The 21,253-nt window shown below is 32.4% G+C and overlaps 4 protein-coding genes across 4 annotated transcripts; 3 read left to right on the top strand and 1 right to left on the bottom strand.

Annotated features, from left to right (window-relative positions):
- Nucleotides 1–1,296: 1,296 nt before the first annotated feature.
- On the top strand, nucleotides 1,297–5,296 carry LOC125815256 (auxin transporter-like protein 5). Its single transcript, XM_049494690.1, has 8 exons — nucleotides 1,297–1,542; nucleotides 1,611–1,796; nucleotides 2,054–2,166; nucleotides 2,254–2,437; nucleotides 2,791–2,888; nucleotides 3,900–4,107; nucleotides 4,213–4,470; nucleotides 4,707–5,296. The coding sequence occupies exons 1-8, from the start codon at nucleotides 1,375–1,377 to the stop codon at nucleotides 4,974–4,976; spliced, it is 1,485 nt and encodes a 494-aa protein (XP_049350647.1). The 5' UTR covers nucleotides 1,297–1,374; the 3' UTR covers nucleotides 4,977–5,296.
- A 6,801-nt stretch (nucleotides 5,297–12,097) lies between these two features.
- LOC125815250 (glycine-rich protein 2-like) lies at nucleotides 12,098–13,038 on the top strand. The gene has a single exon (XM_049494685.1). It carries the CDS (start codon nucleotides 12,129–12,131, stop codon nucleotides 12,774–12,776), a length of 648 nt encoding a protein of 215 aa, XP_049350642.1. The 5' UTR covers nucleotides 12,098–12,128; the 3' UTR covers nucleotides 12,777–13,038.
- A 3,241-nt stretch (nucleotides 13,039–16,279) lies between these two features.
- Nucleotides 16,280–17,220, top strand: LOC125815251 (glycine-rich protein 2-like). The gene has a single exon (XM_049494686.1). The coding sequence runs from the start codon at nucleotides 16,333–16,335 to the stop codon at nucleotides 16,972–16,974; it is 642 nt and encodes a 213-aa protein (XP_049350643.1). The 5' UTR covers nucleotides 16,280–16,332; the 3' UTR covers nucleotides 16,975–17,220.
- A 761-nt stretch (nucleotides 17,221–17,981) lies between these two features.
- LOC125815231 (uncharacterized) lies at nucleotides 17,982–20,860 on the bottom strand. Its single transcript, XM_049494662.1, has 3 exons — nucleotides 19,097–20,860; nucleotides 18,313–18,912; nucleotides 17,982–18,069 (listed from the first exon to the last, which is right to left on the bottom strand). Exons 1-2 carry the CDS (start codon nucleotides 20,493–20,495, stop codon nucleotides 18,347–18,349), a joined length of 1,965 nt encoding a protein of 654 aa, XP_049350619.1. The 5' UTR covers nucleotides 20,496–20,860; the 3' UTR covers nucleotides 17,982–18,069; nucleotides 18,313–18,346.
- Between the last annotated feature and the right edge of the window lie 393 nt (nucleotides 20,861–21,253).

Here is a 21,253-nt window from a genome sequence, read left to right as displayed (position 1 = left end):
TGACAATTAAAAGTGAACATGATAGTAATAAACATTAAAAAATTTATAAGCAAAGTGCTTACAAGTTAAAATCAGATAAACAACATAAGTTGATTATCTCAATTTATAGTTTTTTGTACTCCTTTCATTTATTTTTAACTTGACATACTCTTTTAAATAAAAAATAATTATTATATTACTCCTAATTAGTATAAGTATTAGTTTAAATGTTGGATAATGAAAAGTAGTATTTAATAATAACTCATAAGGATAAAATAAATATAAAATAATAAATTATCTCTTGAATTTCTAAGCCTAAATAATTAAAAAATGGACAAGTGAGTGGGGAGGAAATAGCTTATAAACATTTTTTTTACCAAGCCTTATTTCATCAAAAATAATATAATATACTAATATAATAAAATACAATATAATATATTATAAAACTATTGAATACAACCATCCAACCAAGATGTAATAGACTAATAGTTGTCAATTAAAAAGAAAAAAAAGCATTCAACAATTGTACGTGTTTGTAGTTTTAAGTTACAACTAGTGGACACATTCTAATCGTTTAACTCTACTCATGAAAATTACCACCCTTCAAAAACGCCATAGACCCTATCCCCACCGTTACTCTTGCCCTCTACTCCCATCTTCCACTTGAATTTTATTTGAATTTTTTCTGGTCAAATATTATTAATATTTATATATTGTTAAAAGTAGTGACTTATTCAGAAATTTTCACTAAGGCGATTCGAAAAAATAAAAATATTGTAAATCACTAAGTCACCATCTAATCTTGTGCTGAGTGGATTCAAAATCTATCTATCTATATTAACATATCTAAAATGTAAATTTTTGCCAAAGGAGTTTGGGTGAACAACCCGGCGCTCTGTTGTATCTAACCTTGGTCAAAATTATTTATATAGTAAATGTTAAATCAACTTTAATTTATTTTGTGTATTGACTTTTCATATTTTGAATATTTTAATGAAGTTTCTGACTCTATCACTAAATAAGGAGTATGTAGATACTGATAAGCAATCAAATAATGGTAAGTGTTTGTAGTTTAAAGTTACAACTAGGTGCCCACATTCTAATCGTTTAACTCTAGTCACGAATTCTCATCCTTCAAAGAACGTAACACCAATTTCCCATTTTCTTCGACCTCGTTTTTTTTCTTTTTCTTGAAAAACAAAAGCTAAAAGGAGAATTAGGTTGAGAAAAGTGTGTGTGGACAAGGCCCACCCAACAAAGCTGTTTTAACATTCATTTCACTCAATATAAATATAACATACACCACTATGCTTCCCTACTAAACATCCAACTCTGTTTTAACTACTAAACTCGCTATACCACACATTTTTTTAGTAAGCACAAGGAAAAAAAAAGATGGAATCTACAGACAAAGTAGTGGAAACAGTGATAGTAGGAAATTATGTTGAAATGGAGAGTGAAGGAAAGCCTAATAATAATAATGACATCAAATCCAAATTCTCTAATTTATTCTGGCATGGTGGCTCTGCTTATGATGCTTGGTTTAGCTGTGCTTCTAATCAGGTACTAATTCCATAATACGATCCCTGCAAAGTATAAATGTGTAATTAAAAATTTCATTTTAATTTCAGGTAGCTCAAGTGCTATTAACACTACCATACTCATTTTCTCAACTTGGAATGCTCTCTGGCGTTTCATTTCAACTCTTTTACGGTTTATTAGGCAGTTGGACTGCTTATCTCATTAGCATTCTCTACATTGAGTACAGAACCAGAAAAGAAAGGGAAAAAGTCGATTTCCGCAACCACGTCATTCAGGTAAAATCATATCAAGTAGCGTACGCAGGATTTTTCATAATCACCGCTTGACCAAAGAAAAAAAAAACCCTTCTAGTTTCGAAGGGGTAATTTTTTTAATTTAAGAGACACTCCGACAAGATATAAGTTAATACTAGATATTTTGTCTCACTACTTCTAAATTTACACAAAGGGAAAGGACAACATTTCACATGGCATTCTGATTAAACTATAGTATTAGTGTAATAATTTTTTTAATGTGATTTTTTTGTGTACAGTGGTTTGAAGTTCTTGATGGATTACTTGGAAAACATTGGAGGAACGTTGGTTTGGTATTTAATTGTACTTTTCTTCTGTTTGGATCTGTCATTCAACTTATAGCCTGTGCAAGGTTTGCTTTTTTAAAATTTTCCACCTGCCCCCTTGTATATTCTGTTTTTTTTTTAATGAGATTAATTAATTTATTGTAATTTTGCAGCAATATATATTATATAAATGATAATTTGGACAAAAGAACTTGGACTTATATATTCGGAGCTTGTTGTGCAACTACTGTATTCATTCCATCTTTTCACAACTACCGAATCTGGTCTTTTCTTGGCTTATTAATGACCACTTACACTGCTTGGTATCTTACTGTCGCATCACTCCTTCATGGCCAGGTATTTAATTTCATCGTATGATTATTAAATTTTATCACGCACTATTATATAAATTTACCATTTTTATTGTTTTATCGCATTAAAGTTACTAAAATTAAGAATATATCACGTGTTCAGAGTTTTGAATTCAAGTCACAAACACCTAGTTCAAAAATATTGTCGTGCTTTACTTTTAAAAGATATGACATGTATCTGTTGTTCAAGAGTTTGAGCAAGAATAGGTCCTAACTATAGCTAAGTGAACAGTGAAGAAATCTATTTATCATATCTGTAGAGATTCATGAGTAATTAATTAGTAATTTGAAATGTTTAATTACTACTTTAATGTTTTTTATTTCTTGTAATAAAAACAGGTAGAGGGAGTGAAACATTCAGGTCCAACAAAAATGGTTCTATATTTCACTGGAGCAACAAACATTCTCTACACATTTGGGGGACATGCTGTTACTGTGTAAGACATCTTAATTGATTTATTGCAAATTATTTCCTTTTTAAAATGGGGCTAAAATTCTAAAATTGGAGCAAGATATGAGTAAAAACTATTGAATTTTACCGTACTAGCCGCTCCACATTAGCTCTATCCACAACATTATTCTTGTGTGAAAATGACTTAACCTAGACTATTTCGACATATTCTGAAGAAGCGGACTATAGTATATATAGTATTATTATTTTGTCTAAGATATTAAATACTCCCTCAAAACTTTAACATTTACTACGTGGGTGACCAATCCTTGTCAAAAAACTATTATTGTTATTCTCCATACAACTGTACATATAACCTGTTAACTTTTACTTTAGCTTTTTACATGCATTTTTCTATTTATTTTTTTCAATTTGGCAGAGTGCCTTTTTCAGGCATGGGAAGAAAAAAGTCATTACTTACTATGAACCCTTTTTAAGTTAAAAAGCAAAATATCTTTTTCGAATCACTTTTGCTTTTTTTTTTGTTACTGAATCAATGAATGGTTAAATGCTCTGAACATCTCTTCCTTTTATGTTCCTTTTTTCTGTTTTTTAACATAATTAAAAGGTACCATTAACCAAGGAAAAGAAACAAGAAATAATTAAGTATCCTATCATAAATATGAAAATTGAAAGGGACTGCAAATAAATCTTTATATTTACTCAACTAGATTTTTAGCTTCTGTGAACTGTAAAAGGCATTTAATTGTATTAGGTTGTGGCATATATATATGTCAGAAACTTGTAGGTACATTGAAAGAAATATCTAAAATATTATTACTCATGCATCTTAATTTATGTGACGAATTGATTACAATAATTTACCTAAGTCATAGATATTTATCTAATTCTTTTTGGAAACAAGACTAATAATGAAAGTATGACAAATCAATTGGGATAGAGATAGTAGATTTTTTCACAAGAATTTAACTTATATACACTTACCGTTAATTTTTTTTTTTTAAAAGAGGCTAATTGTTGTGTTTTGTTTGGGCAGAGAAATAATGCATGCTATGTGGAAACCCCAAAAGTTTAAGGCAATTTACTTATGGGCAACTCTTTATGTGTTAACACTGACCCTTCCATCAGCAGCATCAGTTTATTGGGCATTTGGTGATTTGTTACTTGATCACTCTAATGCATTTTCTCTTCTACCTAAATCACCCTTCAGAGACATGGCTGTCATCCTCATGCTCATTCATCAGGCACTTCCCTTCGTCCAATTTTACTTGTTCAATATTGACTTTATCTTAACGAGCAATAAATAAAATAAAAATACGACATCTAACATTGAGTTGTTGTTTTTACAGTTTATAACATTTGGTTTCGCTTGCACACCATTGTATTTTGTATGGGAGAAGGCCATAGGCATGCACGAATGCAAGAGCATGTGTAGGAGGGCAGCGGCGCGGTTGCCGGTGGTTATTCCGATATGGTTTCTGGCCATAGTTTTCCCATTTTTCGGCCCTATAAACTCCTCCGTCGGTTCACTCCTCGTTAGTTTTACCGTCTACATTATCCCGGCTCTTGCTTACATGTTCACCTTTAAATCCGCTGCAGCCCGAGAGGTACCAAATCTTTATTACGCCCCGTCTCTTAAATATGTCAATAATTTTTATTACATATACTTCTACTTTAAAATTAGAAAAAAAAAAATAGATATTATGATTTACAAGGACCAATGGAGAATAAAAAGAAGGAATTAATAAAGTTAAGTCACATCTCACATAGTATAGTAGTAGTTGGATGTTTTCGACTTTTATACTTTTGGTGTGTTATGAATATAAACTTTGATATTATGCAGAATGCGGTAGAGCAACCACCAAAATTTGTGGGACGTTGGGCTGGATCGTTTACAATAAACATATTTGTGGTGGTTTGGGTACTTATTGTTGGGTTTGGATTTGGTGGTTGGGCCAGTATGACCAATTTCATACATCAAATTGACTCATTTGGTCTTTTCACCAAATGTTACCAATGCCCACCTCCACCGGGGTCCCCGCCACCATTCCTCCCTCATGTTGGCGCTCCACGCCCATCTCCGGCCAACATCACTCACCATCACCACCTATGAGGTCGTCACGGAAATTTAAAAAGGTTTAAAGGTTTGTTCGATCCAATATTGGCATGACGTTATGAGTTGGAGATGAAGATGCATGGGTTGTTTTGTGTAAATTTGCGGAGTCACTACAATCTATTCCCTCCCCCATAATCCCATGTCTTGAGTTTTGTTTTGAGATTTGGGGATTTGGTAAGTGTTGGTTAATTAATGTAGTATGCAACATATTTCTAGAGAAGATTTGCAACTTTTTCTTCTTATTTTGATAGATTATGCTTAGCTCTTTACTGGTGTATGATGTAAGGTTTGGTGGAGGGTATGAAATTCAATTTCCTTAGCTAATATTTCGAGTTTGAATTCTGAAATTTGAGAAATCGTTAATAACTCGTGAATATTGGGATATGAAATACTTCTACTTAAAAGAAAAAAGAAGATGATTTCAGTTTCTTTGTTAGAAATTAATTTCTTCCAGCAAACTAACAACAATTTAGATATGAGAATTTCAAGATATTTTATCTGTCCTTGGTTGAAAGGCACGTACCTAGAGTATCAAACATTGATATGGATTGGAAAGTGACAAATGAACAATAATAAAGAATATAAATTTGCCTATTTTTCAACTACATGTTTTGACTTGTTCCTAACCCCTATTATTACACTTGTGGGACCAAAGAAATGTGAAATATCTCGACTCATCTTCAAATTAAATTAATTTATCGTATGGTCCACTTTTAATTTCCTATTTGTTGAAATTATAATTGAAGAATATTGTGAATCCAAGTTCTAGATGACAAAACGTTAGATTAGATACTACAATGTAAAGCTGTCAATATGGTCTAGGCTCGTTGAGTCAACCTGGTCTAATTCGTAATTTGATAGGTTTGGATTATTATTTTTGGAGTCCATTTAAGAAAAGTGTTTTTAGCTTGGCCTGAATAAATTTGTCGATTTGTGAGGCTGGATAAATATGAATAGGGCCGGCCAGTGGGCCAAATAAAAAATAAAAATAAAATAGAGTATTGAAAATAACAAGAGTCTAAACTAAAAAATTGTTTAAAGTTTGAAATATTACAATTTAAATAGAAATTATGTTTATAAAATATGAAATACATAAAATAAAAGGTCCCTATAATTTCTAGGAAATCACTACATAGGCCGTAACCTATGGGATATTGTCATAGTTTTTGTGTTTTATTATGATCATTGGAAAACAATTAGGTTAATATTTATATTTACTATTTATGTTTTAACTTGAAATCAAACTTAATAAATATTATAAAGATAATTTTATTTGTGTATTTGATTAACAAGCAGTAACACTAACACCATGTAATATTGTCTTCTCGATATTTATGATAATATGTCAAATTGTAATTTAATTAAATAAGGGAAAAGGGTTCTATATACCCCTCAACTTTGTCATTAGAGTTGATATACCCCTCGTTATGAAAGTGATTCATATATACCCTACTTATATACAAATGACTCACATATACCCTACTTATATACAAATTGATCACATAAACCCTTTTCCTCTAACGTAAATGAAAAAAAAAAAATTGGTTTAATTTTTTATTATTTAAAATATTACTATATAAGAAGAGTGAATAAGCACACTCTTCATTGGCCTATCACAAAGATGGCCCACCTACTTTTATACACTCCTCTTTCATTAATTTTAATTATTTCCTTTTTAAATAGTACTAAAAAATAAATTTAAAATATTACAAATTTGATTAACTCTCAAAATTTTATGCGAATTGTATAATTAAGACGAAGGGAATAACATATATTATTTGAAAAATTACATTAAGAATACCATAAACCACAATAGTTAACAACATACAATATTTGAAAAACATATTAACTCTCAACATTTCACATGTGTCAAATAAATTGGGACAAATGAAGTAACATATATTATTTGAAATTACGTTAAGAATATTATTAATCACAACTTAAAGTATTTAAAAATAGATAACATTTATTTTTTAAAAATAATGTAAGAAATATTATAAATCATAATAATTAACAATTTAACGGATATTGTGCCCGTGCTTGCATTTAGAAGTGAGAATGTTTAGGAGCTTAGGGTCAATCAGTCAATTGACCGATTTGCCCTTCTTCTTCAACTTCCTCTATTTACTACAAAAATAGTACTAAAAATCAATTTAAAATATTAAAAATTTGGTTAATTCTTGAAATTTCACATGTATTGCATAATATAATAGAGTGAGTAACACATATTATTTGAATGAAAATTATATAAATAGTACTAAAATATAGTTTAAAATAGTACTAAAAATTTGATTAACTCTCGAACTTTCATATGTACTGCGTAATTGAGATTGAGTGAGAAATATATATTATTTGAAAAATAGAATAAATATGTGATATTATTAGAAAGAGCTTTAATATATATTTTAAAAATTATTTTGTCTTCCGTATATAATTTTCTGCATATATGTGGAGTTTTCAAGTTTTTAACATTTTAATATAGAAATATGATTATTTGAAAATTTTAGTACTTTCTTCATTTAAATTTTTCCTTGTTTTTCTTTTAATTTGTTCTAGATTTAAAAATTATATAAAAAGTACTTAAAATCACAATGTAATAATATAAGATATTAAAAAAAACATAATTAAAAATCATAAAAGAAATTTTATTGACTCTTTAATTCCATATTGAAACAAAAGAAGTTTGTTTGAAAATAAAATAAAAATTACCATAAATTAAAGTAAAATAACAACTAAAAATATTTAAGAATCATAGAAGAAATTTAGTTGAGTTTCGTAAAAGTACCTACGTCACATAAAATGGAACAGAAAGAGTAATATATATTATTTGAAAATGATATAAGAAGTGCTATAAATCACAATAAATTAACAACTTCAAAATATATTTAACAAAATCACATACAAAAAATTATATAACTCTCCAAATTTCATCGTTGTCACAAAAATTGAAACAAAGAACTACTCTCAATTTATGTTACTTACTTTCTTTTTTAGTCAGTCCCAAAAGAATGTCACATTTCTATATTAAGTAACAATTTGATTATAAAATATTTATTTTACCCTTAATGAAATAATTTACAGTCATACAAATTTCTATCAATCATTTTGGACCACAAGTTTTAAAAGTCTTCATTTATTTTTTAAACTATGTGGCGAATCAAACTACCTCACATAAAATGAGACGGAGGAAGTAAAATATATTGGGCCCGCGCTGGCGCGAAAACCTTATATCTAGTATATATATATAATCCCATATGAGTATATTTAATCCTCCTCAAACATTTTTTTTTTTGACTTTTTTTTTGTTTCAATAAGTAATTTAGATTTATTATTTTGATGGTCAAATTTATTTATGCTTCACTAATATTCTTGTAAAACTTATTATAGATGACCAAATTTTTTTCTTCATATACAAAATCTAAATTACAATATAGACAAAAAAAAAATAGTTTTAAATTATAATATTGCCACAAAAAAAATAGTTTTAATTTTTTTTCTTTATACTAAGGAATGAAAGAATAAATAAAAATAAAAATAAGAAACTCAAATAATTGTAATAAAAGAAGTAAAAAAATAACGTATGTATGAAAAAGATTTAAAGTATACCTTGAACTTTGCTAGAAGAATCATATATACCCCTAAATAATTTTTAAGAAAATTAAAAGTAAAAAATATAAATTTAAAACTATTTTTTTCACTTCCGTTAAATGAAGGGTATATGTGAGCTCATTTTGTAATAGTAGGGGTATATGTGAGCCGTTTGTATAACGGTAAGGGTATATATGAGCCACTTTCATAACGAAAGGCATATCAACTCCAAATGGCAAAGTTGATGCGTATATCAGGCCCTTTTCCCTTTAAAAACTTATAAAAAATATACTTTTAAGAAAAGAGGGTTGACCCGACAAAGCCCATAGCCCACGTACTTGCGAGCTGGGCCGACCATTTTCTGGCCCACACAAGAAATGGGCTAGCCCGTCAAATTTCAAAGCCTGTATGGGTTAGCCCGGATGGGGTGGGCCAACCCATATTGACAGCTCTACTAAAATGTTGTAGTTATGATACAAAAATTTAAGAGCAACTTTCACATATAGTAAACACAAAAATCATATTTGTTTGCTATAGCTATAGTTTGCATAATTGCGCTTCATAGCAAACATAAATATGTATATTTCATTATACATATACAAAAGATCAATTGTATAATTTGTGTTTGTATAAAACGAGAAAAAAGGGAAAGGCAAAAAAGAACTGGGCAGGGAAATATTTGTATTGTATAATTATAAATGTATAGGACGAATATATATGTCTTTACATGTGTGTATATAATTTTCTCTTGCTTTATATAAACAAAAACACAATTTATATATTTCTGTTTGTATAAGCGAAACAGGCGAGGGAGAGACTGGCAAGCGAGATCTGGGAGAGTGGCGAGCTAGATCTGGGAGAGGGGAACGAAAATATATGTATATATGCAATTTTCTCTCGTTTTATATAAATACAAACACATTTTATATATTTGCGTTTGTGTAAAAAGTGAGAGAGGCAATAGAGAGAACGAGAGTGGCGAGCGAGATTCACCAAGAGAGAAGCGAAATAACAACAGTTTGCTATGGGGTACAATTAAATCAACTATGTTTATAACATTTAATTTTAATTAATAGTTTGTTATTATATACAATTTTCTCATTCTGTTGCGCTCAAAATCTATATTTATACAATTTTAAAAACAATGACAAACTTTAAATAATTAACTTAAAAGGAAATATTTCCATAAATCGGCTATAACTTTACCCGGAAGATTATCTAATAATAGGTCATTAATATCTGAACTCGAAATTATGATGTAGTGATCCCACTACGACTGGTTAATAGTCCAAATGAGTACAAACGTATATTAATTTTCTTATTTAACAGTTTTCTTATATTAGAGTATACAAATATATTACCAAATTATTAGTCAAATTATGATCTATGTATTTGATTTTTGTAAATATAGTACTGGTATTTGTAGTGAAAGTTGATCAAACAATTCAGTGGACTCAAACATAGAACAATGTTACTAACAGAACGCAAATTTATAAAAACCAAATTGAAAGTTAATATTTGGCATTATCTAATAACACAGGAGGAGTGAATTGGGTTCTGCTTGATTTTTGCCTAAGTGATCGACTATATTAATTTATAGCATTTTGCATATTTTTCAAAATGTAAAGAGAAATAAAATAACAACACAATACTTTTATGTGAAAAATACTCAATTCACAGGGTTGAACAAATCACGACCTACGCTTGAAAAGAATTTGTCCCAATTTAAACTGGTAGGATTAATGAATCTCAACAATATTCAGATTACAAAAAAAAAAAATGAAAACTAAAAAGTAGGAACTAACTCTACTAAACTCTTACAAGTTACAACAACCTACATAGATTGGCGAGTCCCTTCCAAGTTATCCTCAACTTGGAGCTGATTTTTCAAAGATTTTTACCTTATTGGTGTTTTTAAGAAACTTAATTTTGTACGATTTGATTACGCCCCCGACACAAGAAATCTAGACTTAATGATTGTAAAACATATGAATAAGAAATAAGTTTTTGAGTGAAAAATTATTGAATGCACTGAAATATCAAGAAGAGATCATATTTAAAATTTAGGACTATTTAGAAAAGAGATAGGAACAGGTCAGGACTAAAAAATCGAATCTTATAAGAAAGATGAACTAATGCAATGCATATGTATTGCATAACAATGTATATGAATATATATATATATATATATATATATATATATATATATATATATATCAAATCGTTATACATTATATAACTAATGCAATGAATATATATTGCATAACAATGTATATGAATATATATATCAAATCGTTATACAAATATATATACACACTTTTATACACAAATCAATATATTGCATATTTACTACATTCTCTAAATTTTATTGTCATTTGAAAAAAATTATAAGAATATCTACTTTATGCAATTTATCAGTCACATACATCACGTTGAGTGATGTATACGAAACTGAGACACGATGTTATTATGCTGTAGAGGGATGTATTAGAAACTAGGACGTGATTTATCAAGATGTTTTGGGATGTATCCGATTCCACTAAATTTAAGAGATTTTTGTAATTTGAAAAATAGTAGAAATAAAATGTAATTAGCTTCACTAAATTTAAGAGATTTTTGTAATTTGAAAAATAGTAGAAATAAAATGTAATTAGCTTTTAATATTATGAAATTTGTGTTAAATCTACCAAATTTCATTGAATACAAAAAAAATCTTTACTTCAAAAGAAAAACTGTAGCAAACGTGAAGAAGAGAGTAATTTGTAGTACGGTCTACGGTGACATAAAATACTACTCCATCGCATTAGATATTTTATATTGATACCATTGCATTAAATACAAAACATAAAACATATACTTGTACTTTCATTTAAATGGAAAACCCATATTTCGTAAATTAATTCATTGATAGAAACATTTTAGTATATTTAGTATAAAATAAAATGAATGGGTGGGATAGGAAGACATCGTTGGATAGGGATGAAAATGAATTGTGATAGAATAATTAGAAATTCACTAACTTTAATTATAGATCTTGAATTTAATTCTCATGAATTTTTAAAAATGTTTTTGTTACTCTACAAAAATCAAATTTAATAAAATATATAAATTTAAATTTAATCAATTTGATTGATAGAGAGAGTATTTGAATGACAACTCTTTGACTGCTAGTCTGCTACACAGAAGGAAGGAACAGGAACGTTTTCTGCATGAAAATGTCCGAATGACTATACTATCCTCAGCACTACAGTTATATGTAGTAAAACAAGGAAGATAAAATCGTCAAACTATTTTGAAATTTGACCATTGGTCTTATCTATTTCCAACCTTGAGACCCTGACCGTCTGTTCACCTCGTAAATTTCCAACCGTCGATTTAATTCTCCAAAGCACACTAAAGGAAGAGAATCATGGCCCACTAAATTCTGGGCCCAAAACAAAACGTGGCACTCAGCCTCACACTATATAGGTGACCCATCCCTTCATGAAATAGGCCACGGTGAAATTTCTAAGAGAACACACTCAAAAGGGTTTTAGGGTTTCGTTTTTGTGAGGAGAAAAAATGGCGGATGAGAGTTGTGAGAGGCTGACGGGAATCGTTAAGTGGTTTAGTGACCAGAAAGGTTTTGGGTTCATCACTCCCTCAGATGGCTCTGAAGATCTGTTTGTTCATCAGTCAGGCATCAGATCTGAAGGGTTCCGTAGCCTAGCTGAAGGTGAGGAGGTTGAGTATCAGATTGAGTCTGGTTCAGATGGTAGGGCTAAAGCTTGTGACGTTACTGGACCTGATGGAGCGCCTGTTAAAGGAGGCTCTCGTAGCGGTGGAGGTGGAGGAGGAGGTCGGGATGGAGGTGGCTACGGTGGAGGCCGAGGAGGCAGCCGTGGTTATGGAGGTGGTGACAGTGGCTACGGAGGTGGTAGCCGAGGTTATGGAGGAGGCGGTGGTGGCTACGGAGGCGGTGGAGGTGGTTACGGAGGCGGTGGTGGAGGTAGTGGCGGCGGCTGCTTCAAGTGTGGAGAGTCTGGACATTTCGCTAGAGAGTGTCCACAGGATGGTGGCAGTGGCGGAGGCGGTGGAGGTAGGTATTCTGGTGGTGGAGGCGGAGGAGGTAGGTACTCCGGCAGTGGTGGAGGTGGTGGCGGCGGTGGCTGCTACAAGTGTGGTGAAGAAGGTCATTTCGCCCGTGAGTGCACAAGCGGCGGTCATTGATCGTGATCTCTGTGTTTTTGTTTTTTGCTATTTTCAAGTTGTTATGTTTCCGGTACTTATTGTTACTGTTAGCCTGGTTGATCTCTAGTGTTGCTTGTTTTATCTTATTTTGTACTGGTTGGTAGTTGTTAGTAGTCATGCTTTTTGTATTGGGGAGTTGTAGTTTTGTTGGTGCGTCAATGCATACTCTCTGTACATGTCGACATACATGTTTTGGAAAGCAATATCAATTATTGTGCTACTAAACTCTTTATCCCTTTAATTTCTACTTGTTCCATGGAGTTATTTTGTTTACAGTAATGTTTGATAGTATTTTGTTAGGTGAGATGAATTCATTTTATGTATGGGAAAAAGTTGGAACTGACCCTTTTTGTGTCCGTCGTGTTTTGTGTTTTGTTGGAAGGCAGTGTTATTTGTATTGGTATAGTTCTCGAGTGTTGTTTGGTTTTATTCGCTAATATATATTAATGGAGTGGTTGAGTCAAAGAATAACTTTTGACTCTATTATATTCCCAATAAACTTATCCTCTTGTGTGTATCTCGTGGAATGGTAGAGTTATTGATTGTGTGTTAAATTTGTAATTGGTAATCAGTCTTAGCATGACATATTTCATTCCATCAAATTAACTCATTTGGAGTTTTAACTAATTGATAGCAAGCCAGTTTTTCCCTCTCTATGTGCTCTTTGTCATTCATGCTTGAAATTAAACTACTCGGTTAAGAGGGTTCTAGGCTCTTAATTGACAAAAATATGTGTTGAACGATGAGTGAAGAATGAAGATCACAAGAGAGGTTTAGAGGAGTTGTTTGTGCAATTTGTATGCCATATAATTCTAATGAATACATGTACAATTTTGTATGTTTCAAGTGAATGGATGTGCAATTTTTTGTTCTATTTTCATAGTTCATATTGATGCTTAAATTTATTGTTGCCTGTTGATTCGACCATTCATGTGAAGATAATTGATTAATTTTAAAATAAATTGGTATATTAAGAGTATAAAAACCTTAAACGAATCACAATAACTGTTTTCCATAAATTTCCGATTCAAGGAGCTATCATTTGGTTCGCAAACTTGCTTACTGTTATCACGGTAAATAGGGGAGAAAGCAACCAAATTGAAAATCGTATTAAACCGTAAATTGAGAAAAAAATAAAATAAGAATCAAGCTACAAGTATTGATCTATATGATAGCAAAAACTTACTTTTAAAGGGTGCTAGCGTTTGACAATTAAGATATCAAAGATGCCTGAAAAAAATGAGCTTAAGGTTCGCTTTGCTCCTTTCAAAAATCAACAAAATACGCTAACGAACAATAAAAGGGCTTTCGCGCAATAGCTACGTTCTTGCATCTTCCTTATCTTACTTGGTGAAACAACCTTTCACGCTAGGCACTTGCCTTTTTTGTTTAGTCAACACGAGACTAAACTAACCTAACATTATACATATAATTTTTAAATTTATTTTACAGATAAAAGTATTTACTTTGATATAATTTATAAATAATTCATATATTTTTTAAAGAATATATATAATCATGTTAACTTAGAATTTGAATGGTCCAATAAAATATAATCCATTTATATTAATAACTCTAATAAAGCTCAAATTAATATTAATATAAAAGAAACCATTTATATTTTAATTGGGTTAGACAATTAAAATATATAACCTTATTTTAGTTTTACTTTAATATGTAGTCATGTAATTACTGTTTAGTAGATTTATTTTCAAATAATGTAGTATCCTAAAATTTTTATTATGACTTAGTTATTTTCAATATTTTTATCATCCAATATTATTATTATTATTATTATTTGTTGAAATTGTTTAGTGATCACTCATATCATGTTTTGTGCTATTTTCTTAATGTTTTTTTAAAAAAATATAGTTGTATTTTGATAGGACTAAACAAATATTTGAGTAGAAGTTGATAATATGTTTGTATGAATCATTAACATGAGAAATCCAAAAAACTCTAGGTTGAAAAACCTATACTTTATTAATTTAATTTAAACTTTACATAAATTATTTAATTTGGTTTTTGAACAATGCGTACCAACCCGTTTAGAGGTTGATAATATGTTTGTATGAATCATTAACATGAGAAATTAAAAAACCTCTAGGTTGAAAAACCTATACTTTATTAATTTAATTTTACATAAATTATTTAATTTGATATTTGAATAATGCGTATCAACCCGTTCCATATACACCCTATCATATTAGCGTTATTTGTGAGAAATTCTCAAATCCAAATAGTGAGGCATATTCCATTTGGGCCAGTGATGGTCTCTGTTATTATTCTTGGGCTGATAAGTCCATTTCAGCTGAATAATCTCCACACACAGCATAACAACTTTATACCTCATCACATTGGAATAGTGACCCCTCTACTGATTCTTTCTTTACTTTTCTAGATATTTTATTTATTTATGTGCTGTATGTAAATATTTTCTAGTAGTAGTTTTTTTTATTACAAAGTAAGCAATTTTGCACTTTATAAAATAGTATAAACTAATTGCACTTCGTACTCTTTAATTCAGAGAAATATATAAAGTAAAATTTCCAAATTGCCTTCCTATCCTTCTGTCAAAAACTGCCTATATATATATATGAAATAGGACAAAAGAGTTATAAAAATAAAAATAAAAATGAAAAGACAAAAGCAAAATTCTATATATGAAATAGGACAAAAGAGTTGTCAAAAAAAAAAAAAAAAAAAAGTCAAAAGTAAAAATATATATGAGTCAGATTATATAAGGGATAAGAGTCTGAAAAATGTCTCAACTTTGGTCAGATTTGCTGTTGCAATACTAAACTTTTATGAGGACCTATTACCTCCCTAAACTATTTAATACCGTATATTTTACCCCCTGAACTATTTAATAGTGTATTTTAAAGGTATATATGTGCCCACATGGACATATTACTATTTATAATTTTACATTATTTTTTATGTCCACGTGGACAAATATATATGTTTAAAATACGGTATTAAATAGTCTAAGGAGGTAATAGGTCGTCATGAAAGTTTAGTATCACAACAGCAAATTCGATCAAAGTTGAGATATTTTTCATACCCTTATCCCATTATATAACCAAAGAATAATATGATTTAAGGAAAACAAATCAACAAAAAAGAACAAAAAGAAGAAAGAAGAAACAAAAAAAGGAGAATAAAGAGAGAGGTAATTATTATGATTTAAATAAAATTAGATTTTTTTTTCTATAAATGAATTAGGGAAATTTTATTAAATATGTTATTGATAACTTGCCTTTTAAATGAGTATGAGAATATATTCTGATGATAAATAAATAAATAAATATATAATTTGAAAAATTAGTAAAACATTTAATTGACAGTTTGTTTTTTTTATATGAAATTATTGTAAATTAACCTTATGGCCAACTGTGTTGATGGGCCCAGCAAGGTGGCAGTGAGGTTATTAGTATATAACATAGGCATCCCCTTGTTGTGAAAGGGCACGGTGACAATTCCAAAGGGAACACATACTAAGGGTTTTTAGGGTTTCTGTTTGTGAGGTAGAAAAATGGCGGATGAGGGAGAACAGAGGTGCCAGGGAATCGTCAAGTGGTTCAGTAACGAGAAGTGCTTTGGGTTCATAACTCCTAAAGATGGTTCTAGCGATCTCTTTGTTCACCAGTCCGGAATCAGATCTGAGGGTTTCCGTAGCCTGTCTGATGGTGAGGAAGTAGAGTACGTGATTGAGTCCGGCAATGATGGCCGTAGCAAGGCTGTTGATGTCACCGGGCCTGATGGAGCACCGGTCTCTGGAGGATCTGGCGGCGGCGGAGGTGGCCGAGACGGTGGTTATGGTGGTAGCCGAGGTGGAAGCCGTGGATACGGTGATGGAGACAGTGGCTACGGAGGTGGGTACGGTGGAGGTAACCGTGGATACGGTGGAGGCGGTGGCTATGGAGGAGGCGGCGGTGGTTATGGCGGTGGAAGAGGTGGTGGAGGAGGCGGCTGCTATCAGTGTGGTGAATCAGGCCACTTTGCTCGGGAGTGTACCCAGAGTGAAGGCGGTGGCGGAGGTGGTGGTCGATACTCCGGAGGTGGTGGCCGAGGAGGCGGTGGCCGTGGCGGTGGTGGTGGTGGACGAGGTGGTGGTTGCTACAAATGTGGAGAGGACGGCCACTTTGCCCGTGAATGCACCAGTGGTGGCCAGTGATCGTGGCTTTGTATGCCTGCTATGTTTTATCATTTACGTTCTGTTTTTGGTACCTATCTGTAGTGTTTCGTGGCTTATGGTTTTTATTTTCTGCTCTTTAGTAGTTTCCTTTCATTTGAAGCTTTTAAGTATTGGGGAGTCTTATTTTTGTCGATGATGATGCAATGGATCTCTCTGTACAAGTAAAAACATACATGGTTTCGAAGCAATAACAATTTATAAGCTGCTGCTTAATTCTCTCTTTAATTCTTCAATTCGTAGTTTCATATCCATTTTTATTTAATGCTTAATTACGTTCATTGAAATGGATCTTTTTGTGTGTGATCTCCAGTTAATGTTGGAAATGACCCCTTGTGACATACTTGTTACTTCTTTTGTTTATGGCTTTAATAAAATGGTTATGTACCATTGTTTTTTTATGCTGTTTTTGAATAAGGTTCTATTCGCTGGAGAGGTATTTATTGAGTGGTTCTAGCTATGGAATAACTTTTGACTACGTATTGAAGGGAATTTTAAAAGCAAGATCTTTACTTTTGACGTTTAATATTTGATTGGAGAATCATTTATGGTTAGTTCAATAACACCATTAAGTCGTAATAGTATGAGCCATAGTAGCAAGTTTAACTTTTTTTCATGGGGTAAATGTACATGATCTAACTATAGTACAAGTGCAAAATTCAGTATAAGCGTAATGTGACATATTCACATTGCGAGTTACAAAAAGTGGGAATGAATTACATCTGAGTATTCTAAAAAGATGTCGAGGTAACATTTTCAGTAATCAAGAGGTCACGAATCCAACCATCCTGGCCATTGCTCCAACTCCAAAGTAAAACTATATGCAAACAAGGAAAAAGAAATGAATCAAACAAAGATTTGACTGCAGCAAAACTGAATTCAGGATCAAAACCTACCAGTTTTGTTCATTTGTGTCTTGATTACCTATCTCTAACCAGCGTCTTGGACTGCTCCAAGAATTCTAATCTGTATCTGTGTCGCTATTTCCTTTTCGATTTGGTAGATGCGTCTTGTTTATGTTAACACATTTGATATCATCAACTTTGGTCCATGATAAAGAGGGCCTCGAGTTTCAACCTAAACCATGATAACACTTGCATAATTGGAATCAAACTCAAGGTAAAAGCAGAAAACATATTGCATCAGACTCACATAGAGAACATTGTACATTGACTAACATGTTAATCTTGTATACACGACAACAACATACCTATTGTAATTCCACCTGTGGGGGTCTAGGGAGGGTAGAGTATACACAGATCCTCGTAGATATTGTATACACTCCCAACATAATTGAAAGAGGGAAGTTTAAAGAAGTACCTAAATTTGGGATGTATTATACAAATGGATAGGTTCACAGGCGTGAGCCTCTGGACTGATAAAGTTCCATGCTTTCTCTGCCTTGGTTCACTAGTTCTTCAACTGTAGGATCTTGCATTAGGTGTCCCTGCTTTGTAGCCCACTCCAACACTATATGTGCGTTGTCATCAGCTAATGCCTCACTATCAGGAACATGTGTTGCTATGTAACTCAAGAGAATCAAACAAGGAACCTGAACCATTTGTTCACCAAAGTAAACATGTGGAACTAGGTGCTTGGTACCTCCTGCCTGTATTATGGCCTTGCAGTGATTTACTCTTAGGAAATTATCAGAGGAAGCAAATTTGTTCAGTGCAATTGCAGCTTCCCTAGTTACTTCTGGTTCCCTATCATCTAACAGAACCACCAATGGATCAATGAGTCTGGTTTCCGTTGCTCGAAAGGTCCTGGCCAGATGGCCTATAGATCTGATGCTTGGAATGAGCAATTCTGAATCTTCCAGGTTTATAATTCTCAAAAATTGATCAAGCACAGCTTTGGCAGCAGGTGCAGTCGGCTTGAAAGCTGCACGTCTCAAGTCTGAATTTAGCTCAGCAACTCCTGCATATAGGAGTGTCAAATGAACGAGTTGAGCTAAATCCACAAGGGTTAAAACGGATTCCCTTCAATCAATAACATGGTTAGGTAAAATAATGGCTCATAATCCAACCTTCACTTTTCATTGATTTATAAACGCATGTATTAGGCGGGCTAAAATTTTATTTGCTAAATGTGATACACTTACCTGTGATCTCCATAAGTGCCATGGCTGAATGATATTGTACTTCATCAGGGCCTTTCTCTAGCAAAACGGCAAAGCATAAAAGAGCTCGGGATTCTGTAATATGAGTACAAATGCTAACATTTCCTGCACACAGATGCCTAAGTGCTCTGGCAGCCATTGCTTTCATTTCAGCTTTTGTAGCAGGATCTTCATATTCCCTCCCTTTAATGCTAGTCCCTGTCAGTCCAACATGGTGGCTCCTCTGCTGATTCGGGTTTCGTCGCTGCTGCTGCTGCTGTTGATTTGGACTTGATATAGGATTGTTGGGCTGATTCTGTGCCTGGGATTTCAAGGCCATTGCGCTCGTAACCAAACTATGCATTTGGTTGGTTGTTTGATTATCCATAGGATGAAGAATTTTACTATGAGTTCTATTGTCATCATCTTCAAGTTTACCTCCAGTGTCACTGAATTTGCTAGTACCAGAAGAATTAGAATGTGCCATGGCAGCAGCGTGTATCGACATGTTCTGTTGTTTGGTAGCAATAGCATACTTACTATGTTCTTGAATTGTTTCGAAAGCAAGATGACTAACCAATAGCCTAATAGTATTTGCTTGAGCAAAATGATCTTGACATTTGTGATGATTTGCAGCCAATTCTGAAATTGCCCAAGCCACTACAACCTGAATTTTCATATGCCCATCTTTTAGAATCTTAGCAAACACAGAACAAACACCAGCATTCACAATTTGTTCAACACTTTCAGGGTCTCGACCAAGAAGACCAATAGCCCTCGACGCGTTCTCCTGACCTTCCATTCGTCCTTCTTTAGCCAATTTCAACAATGGTGCAACCCCACCTTCTTCTATAATCAACTTCCCGTAACGCTCATTGTCCCTAGCCAATGATACAAGCGAAGCTGCTGCATCAGAACGATCTTCTAACGACCCTGTACACAAAATTGCAATCTGTTCCCAAATCAGACACAAAATCGGTTCATTAGCTGCAATTGGAGGAAGCCCCAGATACTCATCATCACGATCATCTGCTGGAGTCGACACACGTAACAGCCATTGAACATCACCACATGAATTCTCAAGCTGTTGTGACGTTTTCTTCAATGCAGCATTTGGGATAATCGTGAAAACCCGATTCAATCCCCTGGCACAACATTTGAATACAAGAGTAAGTGCCTTGTCCAAAACTTGTTCCGTGTCATCAATGATTCGACGCGTTGGACGCTCGTACAAGTCATTGCTCGCTCGCGCTGCCTGCCTTAGCAGCGCGGCCAGCCTCTCTGTTTTGGCTTTAATCTCAAGACAATCTGCCTTAAAATTACAAACTTCATCAGCCGCTTTTGTTACCTGGTCTGCCAATTGTATTGGCCGTGCTAGAATTTGTTTCACTATGTCCGCCATCGTAATAGCGGACAATTAAATTTTTTCTCAAAACAAAAAAATGAATATTGATAAATCAAAGAAAATAATAAAGGTGCAATCTTTTTATTTTTTCTTTCTATGGGGGGTTTAGGGAAATGATGAAATTGGCCAAAATCGGAAACGGAGGTCAGGAGGTGGCGATAGTGGTGACGGCTGGGGATGGATGATTCAGTATGGGTTTTGGAATGGTGAAACGCAAATGTCTCTATAGCTTTCCATGAAAATGGAAAACAAAAAATTGATGGACGTTACAACCTTATTCATAGGAATTAATGTTTGTAGTAGCCGAAGAAATTGAGTCACCATTTTAGCCATTCGATATCTTACAATGTCAATTTTTTCAGTTAAGTGAATGCGAATGTCAAAAGGTTGGCTAAAAAGTAACGGAGCAGACAATTATTGTAACCGCTCTATATATTATTGAGGTCCGACTTATTCATATTCATGTTATGTCTACACCCAAGGTATATATTGGTAGTAAGTATTCGTAACATAGGATTGAGAAATATCTCTGCTGATTACTCTTAGTACTGCGGAATATTTGCAAAATAATTTAGTTGAATTATTCAGCTATTATTATTTTACCCGCAGTTTATATAACACATTTTGAATGTCGGCAAAAGAATTTTTTAATATGTCTATTAGATATTTTAAATTATCAATAATTATGACTATTAGTAATATGTTTTACATAGTTGCCAACTATGTAAATTTGTTTTTAAAAACTTCAAAAAATT

The sequence above is a fragment of the Solanum verrucosum genome, unplaced genomic scaffold, assembly GCF_900185275.1.
Source record: "Solanum verrucosum unplaced genomic scaffold, falcon-dt-bn FXZP01000261.1, whole genome shotgun sequence".
Classification (NCBI taxonomy): Eukaryota; Viridiplantae; Streptophyta; class Magnoliopsida; order Solanales; family Solanaceae; genus Solanum; species Solanum verrucosum.
The sequence above is the reverse complement of the archived record's forward strand: the minus strand, read 5'-3'. Positions and strand labels throughout refer to the sequence as shown.